A 26116-nucleotide genomic window follows, 5' to 3' on the forward strand; every position below is an offset into this window, starting at 1 on the left:
ATTTCTTTTCCACCAAAGTATCTACTAAGAACATGCCCTTGGGTGATGGCTATGAAAGCAAAAGTGAAGAAGATTTGATGTGAAAAAGAAAGTGAGAAATCCTGTGAATTATCTCATATCAATTTCCTCTTCTGCACACAAATTTGCACCCCAAACACACTCTGAGGGGTGTGGTCACATTTTGCTCAACGTATGTAAAATTAATCTTCTTGAGTGTAGACTCTATCTGTGTCTTGGATTGTGTGTCCTCAAAAAAGGGAAAAATTATGCGTGAAATTTTGGTAGGTAATTGTTGCAGGGTGTAAGGGAGGGGACAATGGATCGAATATTCATATTATTGTCTCAGACTTTGGGTACTGGCTTAAAGGGAATGTCCACGAATTCAGCAGGTTCTGACTGACTTTGGGTACTAGCGCATCAATGCCATCATACCTAATGATTTCAATTCTAAGAGACAAAATTCATTTACATTTCCAGAACTCTTTCTAGAAGTATTATGTAAATATTGGCAGAATTGTCAGAGAGAGAGAGAGAGAGAGAGAGGGTGCAATGGGCTGTTTATTACACTAGTCCCCAATGTTTTATAATAATGTTTTCTTATTTGTTGGTTTAATAACTTTTTGGACTTCAGGACTTTGGGATGTTAATTCAGTGAATTATAATTGGATGGTTAATTTAGTTCATTGTTCAAACGTTTCAACCCATAATTCTCATCTACAGAAGGGGTAATTTTGTTTATCATTACTGAGGATGTAAATCAATTTATCAACATTTGTCTTATCCCTTTAGATCCCTGCAAAATTGACCTTTTGTGGTGTTAACTTTAGAGAGAAGAGATTGGGGTCTCACTGTGTAAGCCATCAGCTTTAATTAATTGCTGGATGCAGTTCTTCCCAACGCATAACATGGGGTTAGGGGTGGGGGGGAAGTCTAGGGTGATCATATTTTATTTGCCTCAAATAAAAATTTTAAGTTGGTTAAACTTTTTACCTAATTGAGATGTAAAACCAGCATTTTTAAAACATTTTATTTTGCAATTGTGATTATTTTGCTCATCGTAATTTGGAGGTGTTAATCAATTCATTTTGCACCCCTTAAAATTCCTGATTATATTGAAAGAAAGATTGATAATACTTGTGCTGTCAAAGGGGAAGTTAAAAATTATTTTCATAATTATTAAAGTTGTTTATAATCACACTTTTGATTCAATATAGGTATTCTCAAATATGCAGACTGTGTCTTATAGAAAAATCTCTTATGATGGCCTTTTCAATCTGTGTAAAGTTATGAATCACCCTAGAGAGCCAGAAGAACATTGTTCTCACAAAACTACAAGACCCTGCTGTTAAATAGTATCTAATAACCAACTATTTTGAAGTATCAATGATTTAAGATTAAGATTAAGTAGACACACATTCATCTCAGTGAACCCAAAAATTTCCTAATTAATGAAATTTCCAGGGATCTAAAGGGATAAGACAATGGACTATAAATTGATGTACATCCTCAAAGATGCTATACAAATTACCCCTTCTATAAATTAAAATTAGTGGTTGAACCATTTGAAAAATCAACTTAATAAACCAATCAATCAAAATTGTCTAAAGTCTCCAAAGTTGTTGAGCCAACAAATAAGAAAACGGTATTATAAAACTTTGGGGACTAGTGTAATAGACAGCCCATTTTCGCCTTTTCTCTGGAAATTTTCGCTGTTAAGAGTCCCTTGACTTGTTTGAAAATAAGAAAAAAACACTGGAAAGGACAGTTTGCTCAAAGTTAATCAAGAAGATCAGCCTGTGAAAACAGAGGAAAGGAGAATATAGAACACTTTTGCAACAAAATGAAAAATTAAGAAAATAAGAATTATTATCTATTGCATTGTTTTATAAACAGCTTTCCACAGTTATAAAAAAAAGTACAATTATAAGATTAAAACCAGACTGTTAACCCTGAGATGCCAAGGGCATGTCATAAAAAACTGGTTTTAATCTTATGATTGTACATTTTTATATTCATAGAAAATTGTCTGTAATACTATGCTATACATAATTTTTCAGTATGGCTGAGAACCACAGTATAGTTATCAGTTATGAAGCGAAAATTCTAGAATAAGATACCTGTCTACACATCTGATTTACTCTATGATTGCCAGAAGGTCAATGATGCAAGATATTGAATGTACAGATTTTAATTACTTTCACTGACAGTCTGTTCAAACTTGGTATGTACATTGGTACAAGTTGGTCACTATTTGACCAGTTGTCATTTGACAGTTGAATTAGTTAACTTGATGGGGTTAGATTTTGCAATATAATAATGGATGTAGAAAATACGAGGTTATTATGAAAAAGCAATTTAGGTTGCAATATCCTCGTGATTAAATTGGTCAGGTCATTTATCCAGTAGGAGGGAAGGGGATGGGGTAAAGCAGGGGTATATGGGAGATTTTAGCCTGCTAGAGAGTTCACTTTATTATAGAACATAAAAATCTAGTGTACAATCCAAATAAAAATAAATCCACTATTGTATTGGTACTTTAATATCTTACTTTAAAGAGACTTTATTTGGCCTTTATCTGTTATGTTATAGAGTAATTGTAACCCATAAACATATTGATTCAAAGTTTTGAGGTGATATTAATTTTAAGATTTCCTTCTTTTAGAATATCATGTATTCAATAGAATAAAGAGCATAATTTTTTTGTGTAATTCTTTAAAGTTGGGTGTTAGGTTGTTGTCAAATGCTCATTTTAAGTCTAATTGTTTTTAATTCTAACCAAAAGGTCCATAATTAAGAACAGTTTGACTTAATAAGAGCATTTGACTACAACCAACATCAAACTTTTTGGAAATGCGCAAAAAAATTATGCTTTTACTGTTCTTTTGATAAACTTTCAAATGTCTTAGACATTTAATTGTGATATAGTTCAATAATGCAGAATTATATTATCTTAATATCTGAAACTGTTTTGATTATTATGTAGAAAGTAAAACTTGAAAGTTCTAAAATGAAGTTGTATGCACCTGTTTAAACACTAAAGCTACCACATTAGTTTGTTATGTGAAAGGATTATAAAGTTGTTAACTTAAATTCAACAACAGAAGAGAAAAGTGAGTTTTAACTTTTGAAAGATGTACCACACAGTTTTATAACATAGCTTTTATGAAGTTCAGGTTTCTAAAGGGATAAGACAATGGCCAATAAATTGATGTATATCCTCAATAATAATACAAAAAATTACTCCTTCTGTAGATTAAAATTAGTGGTTGAAACATTTGGACACCCATCATAATATATCAACAAATCAAAATTTACTTTAGTCCCCAAAGTTGCTGAGGCAATGAATAAGAAAACATTATTATAAAACTTTGGGGACTAGTGTAATAAACAGCCCATTGTCCCCTCACTCTGTCTGAATTTAGTTTTTTTTAGAATTAAGTGATTGTCTTTTCTCCTTTATGAATATTTCCTTATAAGTATGTATCATTTAATCATTAACAATATTTAAAAGAAAAACTAAAGGTATCTACTAATTTGTTGAACAAACAAATTTATGTATATTGTATAAATAGGATTTGAGAAGGCCAACAGAAAGGAAGATTTTATAATAGACCTAAATATCTAGAAAGACAAACCTCCATATAAAAGTTAACTTAGAAAACTGATTCTAAAGAAAATAAAATGCTTTGACAATTAAGAAAATCATCACATTCACTGTTTTTTGTTGTTGTTGAGATGTCTAATCTTTGATAATACTATCTGAAAAAGTATAAGTATCAATGTTGAAGAAAACTACTCCATGCAAAGCTTATTTTCATGACATTAAGCAGTAAGGCTTCATATGTAATTAAACAAGGAATTTTATGATATAATCTAATTCTTGATGATAACTCTAACCAAACTCCATTGCACAAAGGGAGGGAAAAATGTGTGGTGTTGAGGGAGGGTTGCTAGCTTTGCAGCATAACACTTTTGGCAAAGTCTTTCTATACATGTAACCAAAACTGCCAGAAATCAAAGCAACCATCCAGTGATAATGAATGGGATATTATGTACTGTAAGTATGGAGGGTTGTAAGGTAATTCCTTTTTACCCAATGAATTTACACTGAAAATCTATAGCAAGGGTAATTATCTACATTCATATCTATTTTGAACTTAGTCTAACTTTCAATATCTTTCTAATATTATTTTTGTTGTAAACTTCAAAAGTTAGCATTTAGAATGGGCATTTTCAGCATATTCGGGCTAAGAGTATCTGTGATAACAATATTTCAAGACTGTAATCCTGTCCAGGGATCTTCTAAAAGGATAAGACAATGACTGATAAAATAATGTACACTAACAATTATTATACACTAAATTACCGCTTTTGTATATTAATATTATTGGTTGAAACGTTTTAAAACTCACTATCACAAGTCCCCAAAGTTGTTAAGCCAACAAATAAGAAAATGTTATTATAAGACTTTGGGGACTAGTGTAATAAACAGCCCATTGTTCCCTCTCTCACTAATCCTGTCTGTGCTCCACTCTGTGTGTTGTGTTAAAATTACATAACTTTGTGTTTGCACACAAATGAAGAAACACCATTTGGCAAAACTCCTGGCTTAATTATTTCAGCCCAACCATAAAATTCCAATTAATTTCAAATTAGGAAGATATATGACATGAACAAGATATATAGCACCAAATGTGTTCTGCTTTGCTTGGTTTGGGGCCTTGAATCTTTAAAAATTAAAAGGACACATTCATTTAAATTTCAGTTACCAGTTCAAGTCTGAATTTTATTTTATAATTAAAATCAAACATTTTTAGATGTGGTAAGCAATAAACTTAGAAAAATAAAAATAAATTTAATATTTAATATCATTTTTAAATCATGAAAACTATGCAAGGGATTTTGTATATATGATTTAGAAGGTTCGGATTAGAGAATTGGTTTTTCATGGAAGCTTGATTTAGTCCTGAATAGAAATACCTAAGTATTGCTTTATCAAGTGCTAATTTAATAAACAAAATATATAAACATTTTAAATCTAAATATTGAGAAAGTTAAGAGAGAGAAGAAAAAAGCTTAGAAAGTAGTTAGAGTAAAACAATAGAGGGGAAAGGGGTTAAATTACTGTTTGTCCTTAACATGTGGACACTGTGCCGACTTTCAATTGTGTCTTTGAATATCAGCCAATAGTGCCAGGATTATTAACAAAGCCAAGTTGCCACAAAAGATCAGAAAGAAATTTTCTAGCAGATGAAAAAGGTCCCAAACACTGGACCCAGGTAGTTGTCTGGGTTATACATCTTTATTTATGCATTTATTGTTAGGAGTTGTGATGATAGAATGATAAAATGTGAAGTGGCAGAGCTGAGGAATGTAGAGAAAGTTGCACTGAGTTTTGGCAGTGGTCAATATCTTAGCCATCAATCTCTCCAGCTCAAGTTTGCACAGATTATCCTGGCTAAATTAAGTGGAGCATCAGTGTCTCACCCCCTCACCCTCGCTTATTTTCCATAAAGTTGTGTGTTATCGTTCATTCAAATGTACTTATTAAGTCAATTATTTTGACCATATGTATATATGAAATGTTCATAATTAAGAACAGTTGGACTTAAAAAAGCGCATTTGACTAAATGCTAACACAGCTTTAGGGAAAAAAGACCCTCTTTAATATCATGACAAAGTATCCTAAACTACCTTAGGATAAAATGCTTTCAATTAAGGGGATTACAATTTATAGATTATTTTATCATTCTTACTGTGCATAATTTTATAAACAGCCAGACACAGTTTAAATTCAATAGGACAATTCTCACATGTCCAGATTTTCTAAATTAAGTGCAAAAAAAGCAGGCAGTAAAGTTAAAGCTTCAAATACTAAATAAAGGGACATTGCCAGAGAAGTATTTGCACAAGGGTAATATTTATCATGTTAGCAATTTTCAATGAATTTTAAAACCATTGAACCACTACAGTTGGATCAATTGTAAAAGTTAAACAGGATTTGGGTAATATCTTTAAATATTTTAAGTATTTTTAAAGATTTATTATACCAACTCATAGATTAGATATATTATCTTTTTTTATATTTTAAATATAATTTTTTTAAAATTAAAAATAATCATGGATACTTTTATCAAATATTTAGTTCACATTAATTGTTTGTCCAATATTGATATCTTTATTTTATGGAAGCTTCATATAGCCCCAGGTATTGCTATAGGCAATTTCATCCTAATTAAAAGGGTAGTTTAAGGCTATTTTCTTATCCTTTCTCCATATTTCTTTGAATACAGAGTCCCTACATGCCAAGGGCGAATCAAATACCTTAAGATACAAGATAATAAATTAATATATGAAAAATATATTATCATTCAGTTTTAAAAAATCATAAACTACTATTGATGAAAAAGATAAAATGCTAAAGTTTATAATTTTTGGGATGGTGTTGGGAGCTGATTTGATTATACAGTAATTATGGAATATAATTCATCAGGCTAGGAGTCCATACAATCCACACATTTTTTTAAGGGAGTCTAAACTTGAAATGTCTACCAAAATCAACCCTGCTTTCAAAAGATTATTCACTAAGTGCAACAGTCTTTTTTTGTATTTAAATATTCAGTTATGCAGTTCTTTTGCAGGAATCTATAGGGATAATTTAAGACAATGGCCGTTTATTGATCTACATTGTTCATTCATTCCACAATAATTATACACAAAATTACTCCTTCTGTAGATTAAAGTTAGTGGTTGAAACATCTGAACACTTAACTTAATGCACCAACCAACTAAAGTTCCCAAAGTTGTCAAGTTAACAAATAAGAAAACATTATTATAAAACTTTGGGTATTATACTATTGTAATAAACAGTCCATAGTCCCCTCTCTCTCTGGTTCCTTAGGGATTTTATTTGTTGGTTTGATTGGTATCTCTAATTCATCAGCCCCCCCCAGGTGATGTCCCAACTTATTATGCATAATTTAACACTGTGGGAATTATGGGGGTGGGGTGGGAGAGAAAAGAGATAACCACAGTGTCACATGGATGTAACCCATAATAATAACCACTTGGCTGTTTATTACACTAGTCCCCAAAGTTTTATTATGGCTTAAAAACTATGAGGACTGAAGTTAATTTTAATTGGTTAGTTAATTAAGTTGAGAGTTCAAACGTTTCAACCACTTATTTCAAACTACAAAAAGGATAGGTAGTTTTGTTTATTATCTTTGAGGATGTAAATCAATTTATCAACCATTGTCTTACTCCTTTAGATCTCTGGATGTAATCATTTATCTGAATATAATCAAAACCAAAGATATTTTTTTTATTTTGTGCATTTTTCTGCCCAGGTACCTTTATTTCATTAAAAGTTAGGCATCTAATCTTGTAATTCTAAATTATAAAATGTCGCTTTAAAAACCTTCTACCTAAGTATGTTTTGTTAGTCAAAAAATCTATTACCAATGCTCATGTCTAATAAGCCTCATCAAGTTTATAATGTATAATGATTTTTCTTCACTTAATTTTGTTTAAAAGACAACAGATACTTTTTGTTTAAACTAGTGATGGGAATCCGGGTCGGGAATCCGGAATCCGCCCAATTTTCGGCCAATTTTGGAATCCGAATCCGGATCCGGAATCCGTTTTTTATAGCGGATTCCGGATTCCAAATTGGTAGGCTAAAATTACCGTCTTGAGTTTTTTCTTACAACTCCCTCTTAAATTTTTTTCTACATAACAAATTTTAATAATTACTAATGTGATGTAAATGTTTTAGTTATGCTGGAAGTCAACCATTTAAACAAATCAAGGCTTCAACCAAGTAACATAGTGATAAATTAACGAAAAAAGCTATCCCTCTGTGACGGACGGCCTTTTAAAATACTGCTAGAATCCGGAATCCGAATCCGGAATCCGCCAAAAATAAGAATCCGGAATCCGCAAGAATCCGTCACTTTTTTTGACGGATTCCTTCAGAATCCGGAATTCGAATCCGGCCCAAAAATTCGACGGATTCCCATACCTAGTTTAAACCCTTAAAAATGGGTTACGAGAATGTTATATTTCTTTTTTAATGATCTTTTTTAGTCCAGGAAACTAAAGGGATAAGAAAATGATGGATGAATAGATGTACATTCCCAAATACACAAAATTACCTCTTCTGTAGATTGCAATTAAAACGTTTGAACACTCAACTTAATAAACCAACCAATCAAAATTCATTAAAAGTCCCCAAAGTTGTTAAGCTAAGAAAATGTTTTTTTTTATAAAACTTTGGGGACTAGTGTCCCCATTCTCTGTCTTTTTTTATCCCATTGTGTGAGAAAGAGAAAATAGAATTTCACACAGAGTTTGCATCAATATGGAAATTTCAGGAGTAAAGAAGAACACCAAAATTCAGACTGTATTTTTATTGCTTTTTTACCCATTTAACATATTAAAAGAGGGTCATTTTTAGCGCATATTTTCCATCAAGTTGTGTGTTAGTGTTTTGTCAAATGCTCTTATTAAGTCAAACTGTAAATTTTGACCTAATGTATATATATGAAATGTTCATAATTAAGAACAGTTTGATATAACAAGCGCATTTGACTAACACACATCTTTACAGAAAATACGTGAAAAAAGACCATCTTTGAAGAAATTTAAATATTTAGGGTTAAAAAAATCTAATATTTCAATATAAAAATTAACGTAAATTGAAATTAAACTTATACCTACCTATTTTAATAAGTTTTACAAAAATTGAAATTTGTGTTTATTGGCTTTTTTATGTAATAACATTAAATCAAAGCAAACTAATGAAGTATAAGAAGCTTCATTTTATTGTTTGCAAGTGGAATTCCATTACCTATACCTTTAATCCCTGGTTGATAATATGTATAATATACCAATATGGTAATTCAATACTGAACAAATTCAAGGTCTAACAACAACCCATCTGATTATCATGGTTAACATGTGCTGCCAATACTTTTATAATTATCATTTTATTTTATTTTGTTTTGATTTAAATTCAGTTTTATAACCTCATAAAGCTAGAGCACTCTAGGGGCACTTTTGGGATGTTGACCCCTGCCAGTGCCTATTTTAAAATTTTGTCTAAAAAGAAAATAATTTGGGGGGTAGGGTGTCTTTTTTTTCTTGGGCCAATTTATCTAGGGAGGGTGTTAGCCCAAAATAATTGTAAACCTTCACTAGACTTATGAGAAGCTACATTTTAAAGGAGAACCATATCGGTTCAGTGGTTACAGAGGTCCTTCGGTACAAACAGACAGATATCATGTTACTTTTATATAACTAAGGATATGTGGATATACTTTAAAGATTTCAAATTCTTTGATATTCATTATGATTTTGCTGATAAATTGATGTTTATCCCCAATGTTAATACATAAAATTACCCCTTCTGTCAATTAAAATTAGTGGTTTAAATGTTTGAACATTCAATTTAATAAACCAACCAATCAAAATCCACTATAAGTCCCCAAAGTTGTTAATGCAACGAATAAGAAAACGTTGTTATAAAACTTTTATGAAGACTAGTGTATTAAAAAGCTCATTGTCCCCACTCTCTCTCTGAGGGAAAGGACAATTGAATTTAAATAATTTTAAATCAAAATTCTCACCATATGATCTTTAGCATACTACTTGACATCTTGGAGTGTGAAGACACCAACAATTAGCATTGTTACAGTCCCCAATGTTAATACACAAAATAACCCCTTCTGTACATTTAAATAAGTGGTTGAAATATTTACACACTCAATTTAATAAAACAACCTTTCAAAATTCATTAAAAGTCCCCGAAGTTGTTAAGCCAACGAATAAGAAAACGTTATTATAGGACTTTGTGGACTAGTGTAATAAACAGCCCCCTCTACCTCTCTGAGGGAAAGGACAATGGAATTTAAATAATTTAAAATTAAAATTCTTACCATATGATCTTTAGCATACTCCTTGACATCTTGCAGAGTAAAGACACCATTAACTATCATGGTTACAATCCCCAATGATAATGTACAAAATTAACCCTTCTGTACATTACAATTAGTGGTTAAAACGTTTGGTGACTCCAATTAATAAACCAACCTTTCAAAATTCATTAAAAGTCCCCAAAGTTGTTAAGGCAACGAATAAGAAAACGTTATTATAGGACTTTGTGGACTTGTGTTATAAACAGCCAATTGTCCCCTATCTCTCTGGGATGAGGGAAAGGACAATTGAATTTAAAAAATTTTAAATTAAAATTCTTACCATATGATCTTTAGCATACATCTTAACTTCTTGTAGTGTGAAGACACCAACAATTATCATGGTTACAATCCCCAATGTTAATACACAAAATAACCCCTTCTGTACATTTAAATAAGTGGTTGAAATATTTACACACTTAACTTAATAAACCAACCAAACAAAATCAATTAGAAGTCCCCAAAGTTGTTAAGCCAATAAATAAGAAAACGTTATTATAAAACTTTTTTGGGGGACTAGTGTAATAAACAGCCCCCTCTCTCTCTCTGAGGAAAAGGACAATTGAATTAAAATTAGTTTAAATGAATTCTTACCATATGATCTTTAACATACTCCTTGAAATCTTGTAGAGTGAAGATATCAACAATGATCATTGTTACTATCCCCAATGATAATACACAAAATTACCCCTTCTGTAGATTACAAATTAGTGGTTAAAACGTTTGGCCACTCCAATTAATAAACCAACCTTTCAAAATTCATTAAAAGTCCCCAAAGTTATTACGCCAACGAATAAGAAAACGTTATTATAGGACTTTGTGGACTTATGTAATAAACAGCCCATTGTCCCCTCTCTCTCTCTGAGGAAAAGGGCAATTGAATTAAAATTAGTTTAAATGAATTCTTACCATATGATCTTTAACATACTCCTTGAAATCTTGTAGAGTGAAGATATCAACAATGATCATTGTTACTATCCCCAATGATAATACACAAAATTACCCCTTCTGTCAATTAAAATTGGTGGTTTAAACGTTTGAACATTCAATTTAATAAACCAACCAATCAAAATCCACTATAAGTCCCCAAAGTTGTTAAGGCAACGAATAAGTGGACTTGTGTAATAAACAGCCCATTGTCCCCACTCTCTCTCTGAGGAAAAGGACAATTGAATTAAAATTAGTTTAAATTAAAATTCTTACCATATGATCTCTAGCATACAGCTTAACTTCTTGAAGAGTGAAGACACCAACAATTATCATGGTTACAATCAACTAAAAAAAAATATTATGATCTTTTTCCGATTCAATATATCTCATTTCTAGCCTGAGAAAATCTATAGAAAATGGCCAATTCTCAAAAAAACCTAATAATGGTAGTTATTAGACATTTCTAAGGCTAGGAGCAAGATATTTTAAAACAGACAAAAGTTCCTGATTCTACTCCTCAAGGCCTTTTCTGGAAGCCATAGTTCTGATGCAACAATTTTTTTTTACGAAATGAATAAGGGGGGCCTAAAATTTGAAAGTGAAATTACTGGGCATAATACTTGTCCAAACGGCAAAATTGTTCAAATTTTTACACAAGTGTTTTTTTACCAAAAGGTAGGTATTAAAATGTAACTGCACTTCCTGTATTTTAAAAAAAGTCTGGGGAAAAAACCCTAACATACATATCCAGCATACCTGTGAGCAAAGAATGGAGTACACCTTCCTGATAAACCCAAGGCGGGTGCTCTTGTCTGAGAAGGTGTTCAAACGTATTAACCAATAATACCTGTGTGCAAAGAATGGAATACACCTGTCTGATGAACCCTAATCTGAATGCTCTTGTCGGAGAAGGTGTCTAAACTTATCAACCAATAATACCTGTGAGCAAAGAATGGAGTACACCTTCCTGATGAGAAAGCGGATGCTTTTGTCGGAGAAGGTGTCTAAACTTATCAACCAATAATACCTGTGAGCAAAGAATGGAGTACACCTTCCTGATGTACCCCAGGCGGATGCTCTTGTCTGAGAAGGTGTTCTAACTTATCAACTAATAATACCTGTGAGCAAAGAATGAAGCACCCCTTCCTGCTGAGAAAGCAAATGCTTTTGTCAGAGAAGGTGTTCAAACTTATCAACCAATAATACCTGTGAGCAAAGAATGAAGCATCCCTTCCTGCTGAGAAAGCGAATGCTCTTGTCTGAGAAGATGTTCTAACTTATCAACCAATAATACCAGTGAGCAAAGAATGGATTACACCTTCCTGATGAACCCCAGACGGATGCTCTTGTCTGAGAAGGTGTTCAAACGTATCAACCAATAATACCTGTGAGCAAAGAAGGAGTACACATTCCTAAAGAACCCCAGGCGAATGCTCTTGTCAGAGAAAAGGTATTCTAACCTATCAACCAATAATACCTCTCAGTAAAGAATGAACCTGATGAACCCCAGGCGGATGCTCTTGTCTGAGAAGTTGTTCTAACTTATCAACCAATAATACCTGTGAGCAAAGAATGGAGTACACCTTCCTGATGTACCCCAGGCGGATGCTCTTGTCTGATAAGATGTTTAAACTTATCAACCAATAATACCTGTGCGCAAAGAATGGAGTACACCTTCCTGATGAACCCCAAGCGGATGCTCTTGTCCGAGAAGGTGTCGCCCATTCCTCCATAGTCGTAGCTACCCTCCTGGCCCTAAAAAAATAAATGGGATCATAGAAAGAAAACAGTAGTGGGTTTTCTTCTATATTTTGCTCTCTAAACTCTAACCCTAAGGGGCCTATTTCCTAACACTGCGGGGCAATCATTAACATTTACCTAACCTAACCTAAAATAACCTATTAAAAGCTAATGTGAAAATACGACAAAACCCGCTACTTCATTTTCTTTCCATGATCAATATTTTCAAAATAATAAGATTAGGTATGTATATTCAATAGATGTAAGTCATTTGATGTCCAAATATTATGTCAAGAGGGAATTAAATTTAAGATATGATATTTTTTTAATTTTTGTTGTAAATAGCTGGCAATTATTTTATAATATACTTTTTTTCTTAAAGAAAAAACTCCGCCAGTAAATGCTTGTTATAGCATTAACTATTTTATCTTAGAATGTTAACTTTTCCTAATTTTATATTGTGTAAAAAGTTTTTCTAACAAGGATAATAACATCCATGACAAGGGAAGCTAAACAAAATCGCACATAGTAACAGCACTCAAAATATTTGGTATAGTTCCTTTTTAAAATGACTTTTAATAGGTTATTTAGGTTAGGCTATATTAGGTTAGGTGATTGCCCCGCATGGTTAGGCAATTGGCCCCGCAGGATTAGAGCCCCCTACAGGGGTTAGAAATTGAGAAAAGCTAATTTGAAAATACAAAGAATCGACATAATAAGGATATGAACACTTATTTTACTGGTTCTAGGACAAACGCAGTAGTGACAAACGTCGGAGCGGGCAATTACCCTATTTAAAACAATCTTTTTTTTCTAAAATGCCTGAACCCTACAGGAGGCTTAATATTTATTATGAATTCATATTTTAACCTAATCTAAACTGAAATACTAAATTAACTTTATTTTTTAGACACTCCTGCGTTTGTCCACTCCGACGTTTGTCACTCCTCTAGAAGCAGTTTACTAAGAATTATAAGGTAGCTTCGTTGCTAAAAAGTTGGCTGTAAGGAAAAATGCAATGTATTTACAATAAGGATAGAGACATATATCCCAGAGAGAGAGAGAAAGAGAGAGAGAGAGAGAGAGAGAGAGAGAGAGAGAGAGAGAGAGAGAGAGAGAGAGAGAGAGAGAGAGAGAGAGAGAGAGAGAGAGAGAGAGAGAGAGAGAGAGAGAGAGAGAGAGAGAGAGAGAGAGAGAGAGAGGGAGAGAGAGAGAGAGAGAGAGAGAGAGAGAGAGAGAGAGAGAGAGAGAGGAGACAATATGATGTTTATTACACTAGTCCCCAAAGTTTTATAATAACGTTTTCTTATTAGCTGGCTAAAGAACTTTAGGGATTCGATTGATTAATTCATTAAGTTGAGTTTCCAAACATGTTCAAACACTAATTAAAATGTACAAAAGGAGTAGTTTTGTTTATCATCATTGGGTATTTACATTAATTTATCTGCCATTGTCTTACTCCTCTTAAACTTCAGAATATTTGTCGCTGTTTACAAAATGTTGCTTAAACCTTATAAAAAGTACAAAAAGTCAAGTAGTGTATTTAACTACTAGCTGCTACGCCCCTAGAGGCCTCTAGTGGCACTTTAGATTTTTAAAAAAAATAATACATAACATATCTATGTTGCGTTCAAGTCTACTTTTTGTGATTTCTCTTTGGAGGGTGGTGGTACCCTCTCCCAAAATAGTTATACACCTTCCCGGGACCTATGATAAGCTACCCTATAAATGAGAACCTGATAGGTTAAGCTGTTAGCGAGATCCTACAGCACAAACAAACAGAAACACAAACACACATCCTGTTACTTTATTATAAGGATTGAGAGACTTATAAGGATATTTTTGGGCCTGTTTCTGGGCTACATTAGTACTAGAGACATTAAAAATCGATCAAATGAGGTTATGTCAAGCTCGTAAAACTAATAGTGAGACTAGTGAGAACGAATTTACATAAAAACAGGCTTAACTTATTACCATGCACAATTAGGACTTGCAGACAAAGATTACTAAAACACTCCAAATATGATGATCTATTAATTTTAGAAAAGAGGCAGGTATAAGGTTGATCCAACAAGCGAAATAAATCTAAAATAATATTTGGGGGACAGATAAAAAGGTCATAAATTCTAAGTGTTGCCCCCCAAGGACAGCTTAAAAATAATGTATAGGTTTCGTGATTTTTTTCCGAATAAATTAGGGTTGGCAATCAGTCCAATTTTTGGACCGGATTCTAATTCTTACAAGAATCCGTCCAAAAATAAAATGGATTTTCCGCGGATTCCGGATTCTTATTTTTTTTGACAGATTCTGGATTCTAGCAATATTTTAAAAGGATTTTTAAAAAATAAATTAAAAGAAAAAACTCAAAACGCTAATTTTAGCCTAACAATTAAGGATCCGAATCCGCTATTAAAAAACAGATTCCGGATTTGGATACTGGATTCCAAAATTGGCCAAAAATTGGGTGGATTCTGGATTCGGATTGCCAACCCTAGAATAAATATCGTTGTTGGTATAAGCTGGAATAGAGGAAAAGTTTTGCTTGTGTTTGTATTCTAAGTTAACTTTTCTATGGTAGGAAGATTGTTTGTGATAAAAAGGGATATACATCATATTGGAAGTTAATCTCTGTGGCTTTTATCCTTATGGTATTAGTCATTTTTCCAGATTGCTATGTGTGTTTCAGGAAAACATTTAAGCAATTATTTGAATTAGATCATATTGTTTGAAAATTTCACATTAAGTTATAATAATAATTTATTTCGGAAAAACAGAAGAATACAATGATTACAGTGGAAAATAGCCATGTGGCTATACGGATAGAGTAAAAACACTGTGCGTATTGTTAGTCTATCCGTTTACAAAAAATACTATTACAATTTACAGTAAAATTTATAAGTTTTATTTAAAGTATAATTGCATCCATATATCATGTATCTACTGGTTGCCTATAGGGGATGTCGTGGTTGTGATAATAAAAATATCACACCAATCACTGTTGTGATTATGGTCCATAGGACCGACATGCCATTTGGTTAGTCCACACACCGTGCTGTCCTTATCCTGAAAAAGGCGACGTGCACCAGATCCAAGCGTCAAAGAACACGGTGTGACCATATGACCGTTGGTTTCCCATTGTTGGGTTGACGGGGGGGGGGGGGGGGGGTTTGGAGGTGGGGTTCCTAGGTGAAATCGTTGGTTAGATTTGGCTCGGTCATGTAGAAATGACCGAGTCATGACCCACAGTGTCGACTAAAATTAAATTAAATTAAATTAAGTTGTAAATTGTGTAGTAGTGATTCGATCTCTTAATACAAGGCATCGTTAAGACATTTTCAAAATTGTTAAAATATTGAAATTTATTGAAATTTTTGGAGACTGAAGCAAAGAGTAAAGAAAAAAGTGACCTTGGGCTAGATTTTTGTATAAGATATTTAAAAATTTGAAAAATATGTATAGAAAAATTCGCTGAATTTCGATTTAACCTTTAACATTTCCAGGAATTTAGAATATTTTTGAGTAGTATGATGATATTATTATTAATATTGGGGTAGGGCAGGAAACGTGTAAATTTGGGGAGGCTAAGGAGCTTTGGGTGGCCAGTGAGGCTATTGCCTACACACAAACACAGAAACATACACATAAACATAAACACACGCATTCATTTTTCATACAGCAATGTATTTAACGAACACACGACCCATATGTTATAGGCGTGCGTTGTTGTTGTTGCTAGGTTCCCGGGAAATCCGTCCCTAGCATCCCTTCCCCTTTATTCCCTTTGACAGCAATACTAAGGATTCATTAGAGGTGTCAGTGAGGTCAAAGAAGCCGAAAGTGTCGTCTTGAAAAATGGTTGACCCGGGTGGTAATAAAAGGGGGTGGAGAAAAAAGACTGACATTGGGGGAGGAAGCTGCCTTTGCGCAATTTTGATCTTTGACCCGGCCGGTTTTTGTCTTTGTTTATTATTATTTAATATGAAAAATAGGGGTAAATTATTTGTAAAGGCTTGCCGGGACATGTCACGTGACATGATTAATTCTATTTAATTGCGACTTTATTGTTAACTAATCATTGCTCTTCCGGTGCTCATAAGATTACCATCAAGTTACGTATATTTTTAAATCTGCCGATAAGTTAAATACTAAGTTTTTCTGTCATGGTTGATCATAGCAACCTACGGCTATTGATCGACGCTGCAGAGTTCCCACCCAATATTTCGCTTTTTTAATTAAAATAAATTCAGTCCTGATCCTTATAATAAAGTAACAGGATGTCTGTTTGTTTGTCTGTACCGAAGGATCTCGCTAAATGATCCTGTCCTCCAGGTCCCGGGAAGGTTTATAACTATTTTAGGAAGGGTACCACCATCCTCCCAAGAGAAATCGCCTTTAGAAAAAAATTCCCCCCCCCCCAAAAAAAAATTTAAATTTCAAAAAATGGGTTTTGCGATTCAACTACCCCATCTTCAAGTGCCCCTAGAGGCCTCTAGGGGGCATGGCCGCTAGTATGTAATAAATTAAGCCCTTTTAATATCTTGAAAGTTTTAATCAATTTATGTATTTTTTCACTTCCACCCACCATTAACCTTATCTGGTAATTGACATGGGGCCCATTATAAAAGAATTATGGACTTCAATAACTCACAGGGATCTAAAGGGATAAGACAATGGCCGATAAATTGATGTACATCCCCAATGATGCTACACAAAATTAACCCTTTCTGTGGATAAAAATTATTGGTTGAAACGTATGAAAATAAAAATTAAATGAACGTCCCCTAGGTTGTTAAGACAACGAATAAAAAACGTTATTATATACTATGGGGACTAGTGTAATACCAGGATATCAAAATATCAGAAGCGTTTAAATTAGTATTCAGGTATCTAAAGGGTTAAGACAATGACCAATAAATCCCCAATGATGATACACAAAATTAACCCTGTCCGAAGATTAAAATTAGTTAATCCCCAAAGATGTTAAGCAAACGAATAAATAAAACTTTGGGGACTAGTGTAATAATAAATAAACAGCCCATGGTCCCCTTCCTTCCTGACTTCAATCACTGGAAGTGCCTACAATTCCACACATGAATCACATTATCAAAATATTAAAGGCGCATGTTATTACAAAAGCAAATGTGGGTGTTTTAAATCCTTAGACAGGAGTAAAAAAAACTCTAAAATGACATGGCAGTTTGCTCTAATATGGTACAATATAGAACTGTGAATAAACGGCGGCAAAACGGCCGCAGCCGCTGAAAACCGGAATAACCTGCCATTTTTTTTAAATTTTACTCATGAAATTGCCTACACAAATTTGAATCATTTCAGATAAACTTATTACCTAAGTAGGTATTTTGTAGAAAAATAGACCTTTCATTTGCTCCGGGCACTTGAATTTTAGGTAATATAAAAAAAAATGTCCCCAACTCTATCAAAAAAAATATGAGACAGTGAATAAACCCCCCTACTACTAATTCTTCACTAAAAGAAAATTTAAAATACATTAGCTTGTTTCAGTAGCGCGGATACTCTATAGCAACTCAATAGTTACTTATACAGAGAGAGGGGATAATGGGATTTACATTACACTAGTTTCCAAAACTTTATAATAACGTAAACTTATTCCTTGGCTTTACAACTTTGTGGACTTTAAATGAATTTTGATTGGTTTGTTCATTACGTTAAGTGTTGAGTTTAAATTCAACCAATAATTAGAATATACAGATAGGGTAATTTTGTGTTTAATCATTGGGGTTGAACATCAATTTACCGGCCATAGTCTTATTCCTTTAGATCCCTCCGTACAAACCATTATCAGTGAAGCTTCCTTATTAATTCCTCTTCCAGTGACCTATCCTTGACTTATGAAGATTAGGGGTCTAAAGGGATAAGACATTGGTCAAAAAATTGATGTCCATACCAAATGATGATGCACAAATTACCCCTTCTGTAGATTACAATTCGAGGTTAAAACGTTTGGAGGCTCAACTTAATAAATCAACCATTCAAAATTCAGTCAAAAGTCCTCAAACTTGTAAAGCCAACTAATAAGAAAATGTTAATATAAAACTTTAGGAACTAGTGTAATAAACAGCCCGTTGTCCCCTTCCTCCCTGTATGACTATATGGTGTTAATTGAGTCTTACCGCATCAAAGTAATGGGATATATTTAACTGCTAATTCAATTAGCCTTCATGTTTATAAATTTTAAATTACATAGCAAAGCTACTCTATGTTTAAGAAGTATTTTGGTAAATTTTGAGTACCACGTCTCCTTATCGAAGTTGTCTGAACATTAATAAAAAAAACTAAGGCTAGTCTATATGAGTTGGCAAAAGGGCATGAAAATGGTCCAAACTATCCTACCAAGAAGCTTTCCTTAAACGCCAAACTCAACGAACCAACTTTTTCAAAAATATTTTGCCAAAGACAGAATTTCAAAAAACAGAGGATATAAATATTAATAATCGTACTTAACTACTACAGGAATTACAATGCAAAGTTTGAAATTGATAGGAAATTCAAAACTTGCCTAAATTGGCGTAAAAAGCTATCCGTTTTGGTCGTTCGTACCTACCCCAAATTATAGAAATGCATTTAAAAATTTGAATCTTACCTCATAACCAGATCCGTAAGTTGCCATTTTCACAATATTTAACTTTAATCTGAAATAATATTTTATTTTAAATATTTTAAATGATAAATATTAAAATAAATAAATACCTAATATTTTATATAAATAACAATAACAATTTTTTTTCAATGATCACATTGTCAATATCAATATAACTTGATAAAAAAAATATATCAATTGGAATTTTGCTTACTTCATGGGCTTACACTATATTATGGCATTGCTACAAAAAATCTAATTACATAAGATCTAATGTGCTAAAGGTCTTGAAATTCGCCCCTGTGTTTTATCGCCATATTGGATTTAATTTTATACATTGTTTTACTGTTAGTAGATTTTTCCTTAAATTTTGGAAGATTTTTTTTCCATTTTTTAAGATTAATTAAGGGATACTGTAGAATAAGCAGAATATTAGTTTTAGACCTTTTTTAGGATTAGATATTTTGTAAATTAGATCTTTTTAGACTTTTTTTAGGATGTAGGGTTAGATATTTTAAAACATAAGACCTTTTTAGGTTTAGGTCTTTTGTAGCAACGTCTATATTTTGGTTAAGCAATTTGTTAACTAACTTAAATATTTTATGATAACTTATGACAACTGATTTACTCCTATTATTTTAGTATAATTTATATTAGACTTTGTTTGAAAGCAAAAAATCCACCAGTTCCTTCTTCTTAATAACTCGTGCAACCTAAAAATATATTCCAGTATTGCATAGAAACCGATTAATATCCGCTGGATTAGAACCAGGTCTAAGCGATAATGAAAAATCATGTATCGTATTAAATCCAGTTTTCTACGGATATAAAAATGTACAATCATGATATTAAACCAGTTTTGTTACCCCGTGTCTTCGGCTAACAAAACTGGTTTTAATCTTATAATTATACATTTTTTATCCGCGGAAAGCTGTTTGTAACTCTTGCAACCTTAACATATAATCCAAAAAATTAAGGTTTAATAATATTAGTGCAGCTACTCTATCAATAAATTATACGTCCCCAAAGTTTTATAATAATGTTTTCTTGTTCGTTGGTCTAACAACTTTGGGGACTTAAGTTATTTAAGTTGAGTGTTCAAACGTTTCAACTACTAATTTTAATCTACAAAAGGGGTAATTTTGTGTAACATCATAGGGGATGTATATTAGGGTGGGCCCATTTCACCCTTTTTTTAGATTTTACTGTTATCATAAGTTGTGGAAGTCATATATATGTATGATAAGCCCCATTCAAGTTTCAAAAGTGACTTGGCTCTTATGGCTGCCGGCGCGCGGGGGGTAGAAATAGTACCCACCCCCTTATAAAACCAAAAATTTAAATTCCCTCAAACACAGGCATGTTGCATATCAAAATGACCGCATTGAAATGCTGATTACGAATCTGAAAACCGTTTTGAAAAATATTGCTCCTAGTTCGAATAAGATCTCATTAAGTACCTAAAAACAGCTGATTTAGTCAAAATTGTTCATTTTAGTAGGTTATTTGAAAATCATTTCAGTCTGAATCAATATTTTTCAAAACGATTTTTAGATCTGTAATCAGCATTTTAATGCGGTCATTTTGATATGTAACATGCCTGTGTTTGAAGGAATTTCAATTTTTGGTTTTATAAGGGGGCGGGCACATTTTATACCCCCCGCGCGCCCGTTGTTTTTGAATTAAAAAACCTCTTTCAAGTTTTACAGGGTTTTATATTGGCCCAGTAACCCTTGCCAATGTCTACTAATGTGAAATTCCAAAATCGACCCACCCTAATGTATATCAATTAATCAGCCTCTGTCTTATCCCTTTAGATCCCTGACAATTATGTCTAACTAGTAATAATAAGACAATGGACGATAAATAAATGTACATCCCCAATGATGATACACAAAATTACCCTTTCTGTAGATTACAATTAATGGTTGAAATGTCCGGACACTACAAGTTGGAATCAACCAATCAAAGTTCAAGAAAAGTACCCATAGTTTTGATACGTAGCTATAAAACTTTGGGTACTAGTGTAAGATGTCCCCTCCCTCCTAACACTAGTCAAAATCTTTGAATGAATCGTTGTATTTACCTTAAACTGATTAGTGGACGCCATAGAAGTTTCAAGAATATGCTTCTTTAGCCTACCAAACGTTCCAGAGGAAACCTGAAAATAAAACATTTATTAAGCAGAGATCTAAAGGGATAAGACAATGGCCGATAAATCGATGTATATCTTTTATGATGATACACAAAATCACTCCTTCAATTACCCCTTCTGTAGATTAAAATTAGTGGTTGAAACACTTAACTTAATATACCAACCAATAAAAATTCAGTAAAAGTCCCCAAAATTGTTAAGCCAACAAATAAGAAAACGAAATTTTAAAACTTTGGGTACTAGTGTAATATACTGCACATTGCTCTCTCTAGCAAAATTAGCTATCTGACCCATTGTACGTTTTAATGAACAGCTAGAAACTAGAGAAGTGGGCCAGGGAGGGAGAGGACATTGGGCTGTTTATTACACTTGTCCCCAAAGTTTTATAATAACGTTTTCTTATTCGCTGGCTTAACAACTTTGGAGACTTTTACTTAATTTTGATTAGTTTGTTCATTCAGTTGAGTGTTTAAACGCCTCAACACTTTGTAATCTACAAAAGGGGTAACTTTAAGTATCTTCATAGGGGATGTACCTCAATATATCGGCCATTATCTTATCCCTTTAGATCTCTGAAGTGGCCATGGGGAGGCGCCAAATATTTTATTTTATAGCCCTGAAAACTGAGCTCAGGAATCGGAGAATTTATATTAAAATTATATTATTTGATTATATTTAGTAATAAACAAGGATGACAAGTAGCGAAGCTCTGAAATGGTATGACAAACGAACATTAACACTTGTAGATTGTCAGAACTGAATAACGAAATTTAAGTGAATTTGTTGCAAAACTGATTAAATACAGGATACTGTTTAAGGACACAGATTTTAGGACTTGATTATGAAGAAGCTTCGCTTATAAAATTATACCTTGTTGTAAGAGGAATCAATGTTCCAAAAATCAGATAAATAGGATAAATATATCACACAAAACATTGTTATCAAAAAGGTAAACAAAGAACATTAATTAAATTGACATAAAGTTTGAAATTGATAGGACAATTCTAACATATCTAAATCAACGAAAAGAGCTAACCGTTTCGGACGGACGTACCAAACCTAATAATACAAAAGCTTTTACTAAAAACCTAGATTACATCTTCCCTTACCCCTGAAAACCCTCCCACTCGTAGAATCAGAATTTAGTAGAATTTTATTGCAATTCAAATCTATTGGGTAGGGAAAGGGAAATTTACATGTTTTTCGCAGTTCTCAAATAATACAGCAGATAATTTTTTTTAGGTATTAAAATCTGCTGATATTTTAATTTACATTAACGGTTAGCTCTTTTCCTTCATTTAGACATGTTAGAATTGACCTATCGATTTTAAACTTTGTATGATGATTCCTAGAAAAGTTGAGTATGAGTTAGAAAAGATTACTTATATTCGTTACCAGAATGTCTATACGTTCAATTGAAACATGTCGATTTTTAACCTGTTTTGATAAAAGTTTTAAACAAAATTACTTACAATTTTGTTTGGAATTTACAGTTCTGACAATACAAATGCTAATAACGGACCAAACTAAATATGGAGCGAGAAATATTATCAAACATAATTTCAGCACAGCAGTCTATAATATTTCATCACCCTTTAAATTAGGAATAAATATATTATATATTATGTTACAAGAGTAGCTTCACAGCCTTAGATCTGTTGTTTTAAAGGCCAGATCCATGTTTTTCCTGGGGATTTATTTTATTCTATTTCAATTCCACCACTCTCCCATTCTCCCATTCTGCTATTATATTATTACAGGAAAATAGGGGTATGAAAAAAAGCTTAGGTATAAAATAATAAGTGTATGATTTTAGATCTTGTTACAATGCACAGTGAAGCAAAGGTAGAATTAAATGGTATGGTCACAGCAGGCAAGGAACTTTATCTTTGGTAGACATAATTGAGTAAGGTGGAATGAAGCCAATACTTTTAAGTTTTTTTTTGTAAAAAAGGGGGTAAAAAATTATTGTTTATAAATGAAACCAAACCATTAGAAAGCTTTTGGAAAAGTCTACCAGGTCCTAAGAGGGCATTAACCTTGGGAAGTTTGACAAAATTGGACCTAATGTGCATGACGTCTTTTAACTTAAAATTCCCATATTTATCTCATTTCTCTATTATCTCGCTGTAATTACAGGTTTTTCTGTCTTTCTTTTTGTCCTTCCTACCAAAAACTCCTCATCTATTAAATCCTAATGTGAACTATGAAAGACGACATTTTTTTCTTTAGGAGAAAATAAACTGCGGCATTTATTGTTTATATGCACATGGTGTCCTTTAGCTTTCCCTACATGCCTGATTGTTTTAGGATTCTCATATTCATCTCTCCTCTTCCTCTATTCTCTCTCAATTTCACAATGAAACACAGTTCTTCTCGCATTTGCATAATCAAGGTATTATTATTGGAATTAGGGTATGAATGAATTGTGCTGTCAATTTGAAACTTTTGATAATTGTTTCTTCAATATAATGTATGTTAATTGATATGTTTTGAAGGGATCTAATGGGATTAGACAGTGGGTGATAAATTTATGTACATTCCCAATGATGATACACAAAATGTTTGGATACTCAACTTAATAAACCAACCAAACAAAATTCACTAAAAGTCCCCAAAGTTTTTTAGCCAACAAATAAGAAAATTATATTGAAAAATTTAAGGACTAGAGTAATAAACAGCACAATGTCCCCTTCCTCTGTGTATGCTTTTTGTGAAAATCATTAAATCTTAATCCAATTTTTGCCTTTAATAAGATTAATTTCTGACCATCACATAATCTCAAACAATAGGATTCATAATCACAAAATGAATTCAGGGTGGAAGGGGACATTGGGCTGTTTATTACACTAGTCCCCAAAGTTTTAGGATAAGGTTTTCTTTTCCAATGGCTTAACAACTTAGGGGACTTTTATTAAACTTTGATTGGTTGGTTTATTAAGTTGAGTGTACAAACATTTTAACCACAAATTCTAATCTACAGAAGAAATAACATTGTGCATCATCATTGGGGATGTACAAAACCTCAAAAAAAAGGATTAATAATCACAAAATGAATTAGAGCCAAGACGTGAAAAGAAATCCTTCTTCCCACTATTTAATGTTTTGTGTGATGTGTTGATTTATGTTTAGCCATCATCTTAATTTCTTTTCACTTTACCAACTTTAGCTGGGGGCGTGCAGGAGGGGGGGTGCAGTGCAAATACATCTTGCGAAATTGGAAGGGGGGGGCGGATACATGACAACCTTAATTTTAAGTTTAAGTTTCTTCGGGGTAATTCCCTATGGAGGTGGGGTTACAACCTTTGTTATTGTGGCTTTAATGTATAGTACAATAATGGCTGCGCCCCTTGTATCTAGGAGTTCTATATTTTAAGGAACATAAAAAAAAAACATGCAAAGACTTATTTATTTATAATAATAGAATTTCCTAAAACCATCATAGGACCTATAAGAAGCTTCACGGAAAAAGAGAACGTTATCAGCTGATCCTTGGCTACTGTCAAAAAAGCTTTATATTTACATTTGGCCACATATCGGCGATTAGCAGCAATTTCATAACCAAAATGGTATATGTAAGAGCAAATTTAAGAGTACAGACACAAACGACCACTAAACTAATATAACAATTGATAAATAAGCTACGATTTATCCCATCATATCTCATCAAGATGTAATATGATAATTGAATTTCTTACTAAAAGCTCATACAAATTAAGAAATGAGGGGAAATACCGTGGTGTTCATACATTCTAGGAAATTGTTCACCCTTCCCCATAAAATGTTTTCTGTCCTGCAGTCTTTTAATCTAGAGATCTAAAGGGATAAGACAATAGCCGATAAATTGATGTACATCCCAAATGATGAAACACAAAAATTACCCCATCTGTAAATTAGTGGTTGAAACATTTGAACTATCAACTTAATGAATCAACAAATCAAAATTCACTAAAAGAAATTTATAAAACTTTGGGGACTAGTGTAATAAACAGCCCGTTGTCCGCCCCCCCCCCCCCCTCTCTCTGATTTTCTATCTTTCTGTCTTTTTATCCAAAGAAAATATCGAGTTTTCATTTCAACATTGAGTTGGCGTGTCTACTAACTTGTATTTCATTTACAATATAAATCTCATGAAGATTTATAGTGGTTTTAAGTTAACACTAGCATATCCCACAAAATATAACTTTTCTAGGGTGTTCCACCAATTTGCTGATATTCATAATTGCAAATAAGCAGATCAATTGTTAAGTGATTAGAGTAAAACAATAGAAGGTGAAGGGGTTAATTAACTGTATATCCCCTTACCGAAGACCCTGCGCCGACTTTCAATTGGGTCTTTGAAAATCAACCACAAGCGTTGGGAATATTAGTAGTCGCTACAAACGGGCAGACAGCAATTTGCTAGCAGACAAAAATTCCCTAACAGTGTGATTCAGGTAGTTGTCAGGTTATACATCTACACTATACATTTATTCATTAAGTGACGGATTATTAACTAAAAACTTGCGTGTGAAATAATCTGCTGTCATGGCTACAACCGCGTGATTGCAGGAACACCTTTCTTGTCAGTCTCAGCTTTCATCTACTTTAATTAAACGTCAGAAATAGGTAGACACAATGTCAGATTACTAATATGTACTATTTAGGTACAAAAATAGGTGAACGCTATGTTAATGCTACTAATGTGTACTGTTTAGG

General features: G+C 32.8%; 2 protein-coding genes across 6 annotated transcripts in view; both read right to left on the reverse strand.

The window, feature by feature from the left end:
- LOC145303785 (protein lifeguard 1-like) overlaps positions 1-26116 on the reverse strand; it is a 60861-nt gene that overhangs the window by 13241 nt on the left and 21504 nt on the right. For 3 of the 4 annotated variants that reach the window (XR_013873815.1, XM_080145397.1, XM_080145398.1), the window contains exons 2-4: positions 19267-19313; positions 12555-12659; positions 11178-11249 (exon numbers count right to left, since the gene is read on the reverse strand). Coding sequence is in view for 2 of the 4 variants with exons in the window: in XM_080145397.1 (XP_080001523.1) it covers positions 11178-11249; positions 12555-12659; positions 19267-19293 (204 nt within the window). In the remaining 2 variants the exon portion in view is untranslated. Of the gene's footprint in view, positions 1-11177; positions 11250-11931; positions 12010-12554; positions 12660-19266; positions 19314-26116 lie in introns of those variants that run through there. The other variant, XR_013873816.1, reaches the window with a different exon arrangement.
- The window catches only part of LOC145303783 (GH3 domain-containing protein-like), a 107426-nt gene continuing 100630 nt past the window's right edge, over positions 19321-26116 (reverse strand). For both annotated transcript variants that reach the window (XM_080145395.1, XM_080145394.1), the window contains exons 25-26: positions 21350-21424; positions 19321-19976 (exon numbers count right to left, since the gene is read on the reverse strand). In XM_080145395.1, coding sequence (XP_080001521.1) covers positions 19917-19976; positions 21350-21424 — 135 coding nt within the window. In that variant the 3' untranslated portion in view covers positions 19321-19916. The remainder of the gene's footprint in view (positions 19977-21349; positions 21425-26116) is intronic.

This window comes from Acartia tonsa, chromosome 13 (genome assembly GCF_053477335.1).
Source record: "Acartia tonsa isolate MP-2025a chromosome 13, ASM5347733v1, whole genome shotgun sequence".
In the NCBI taxonomy this organism is placed as follows: Eukaryota; Metazoa; Arthropoda; class Copepoda; order Calanoida; family Acartiidae; genus Acartia; species Acartia tonsa.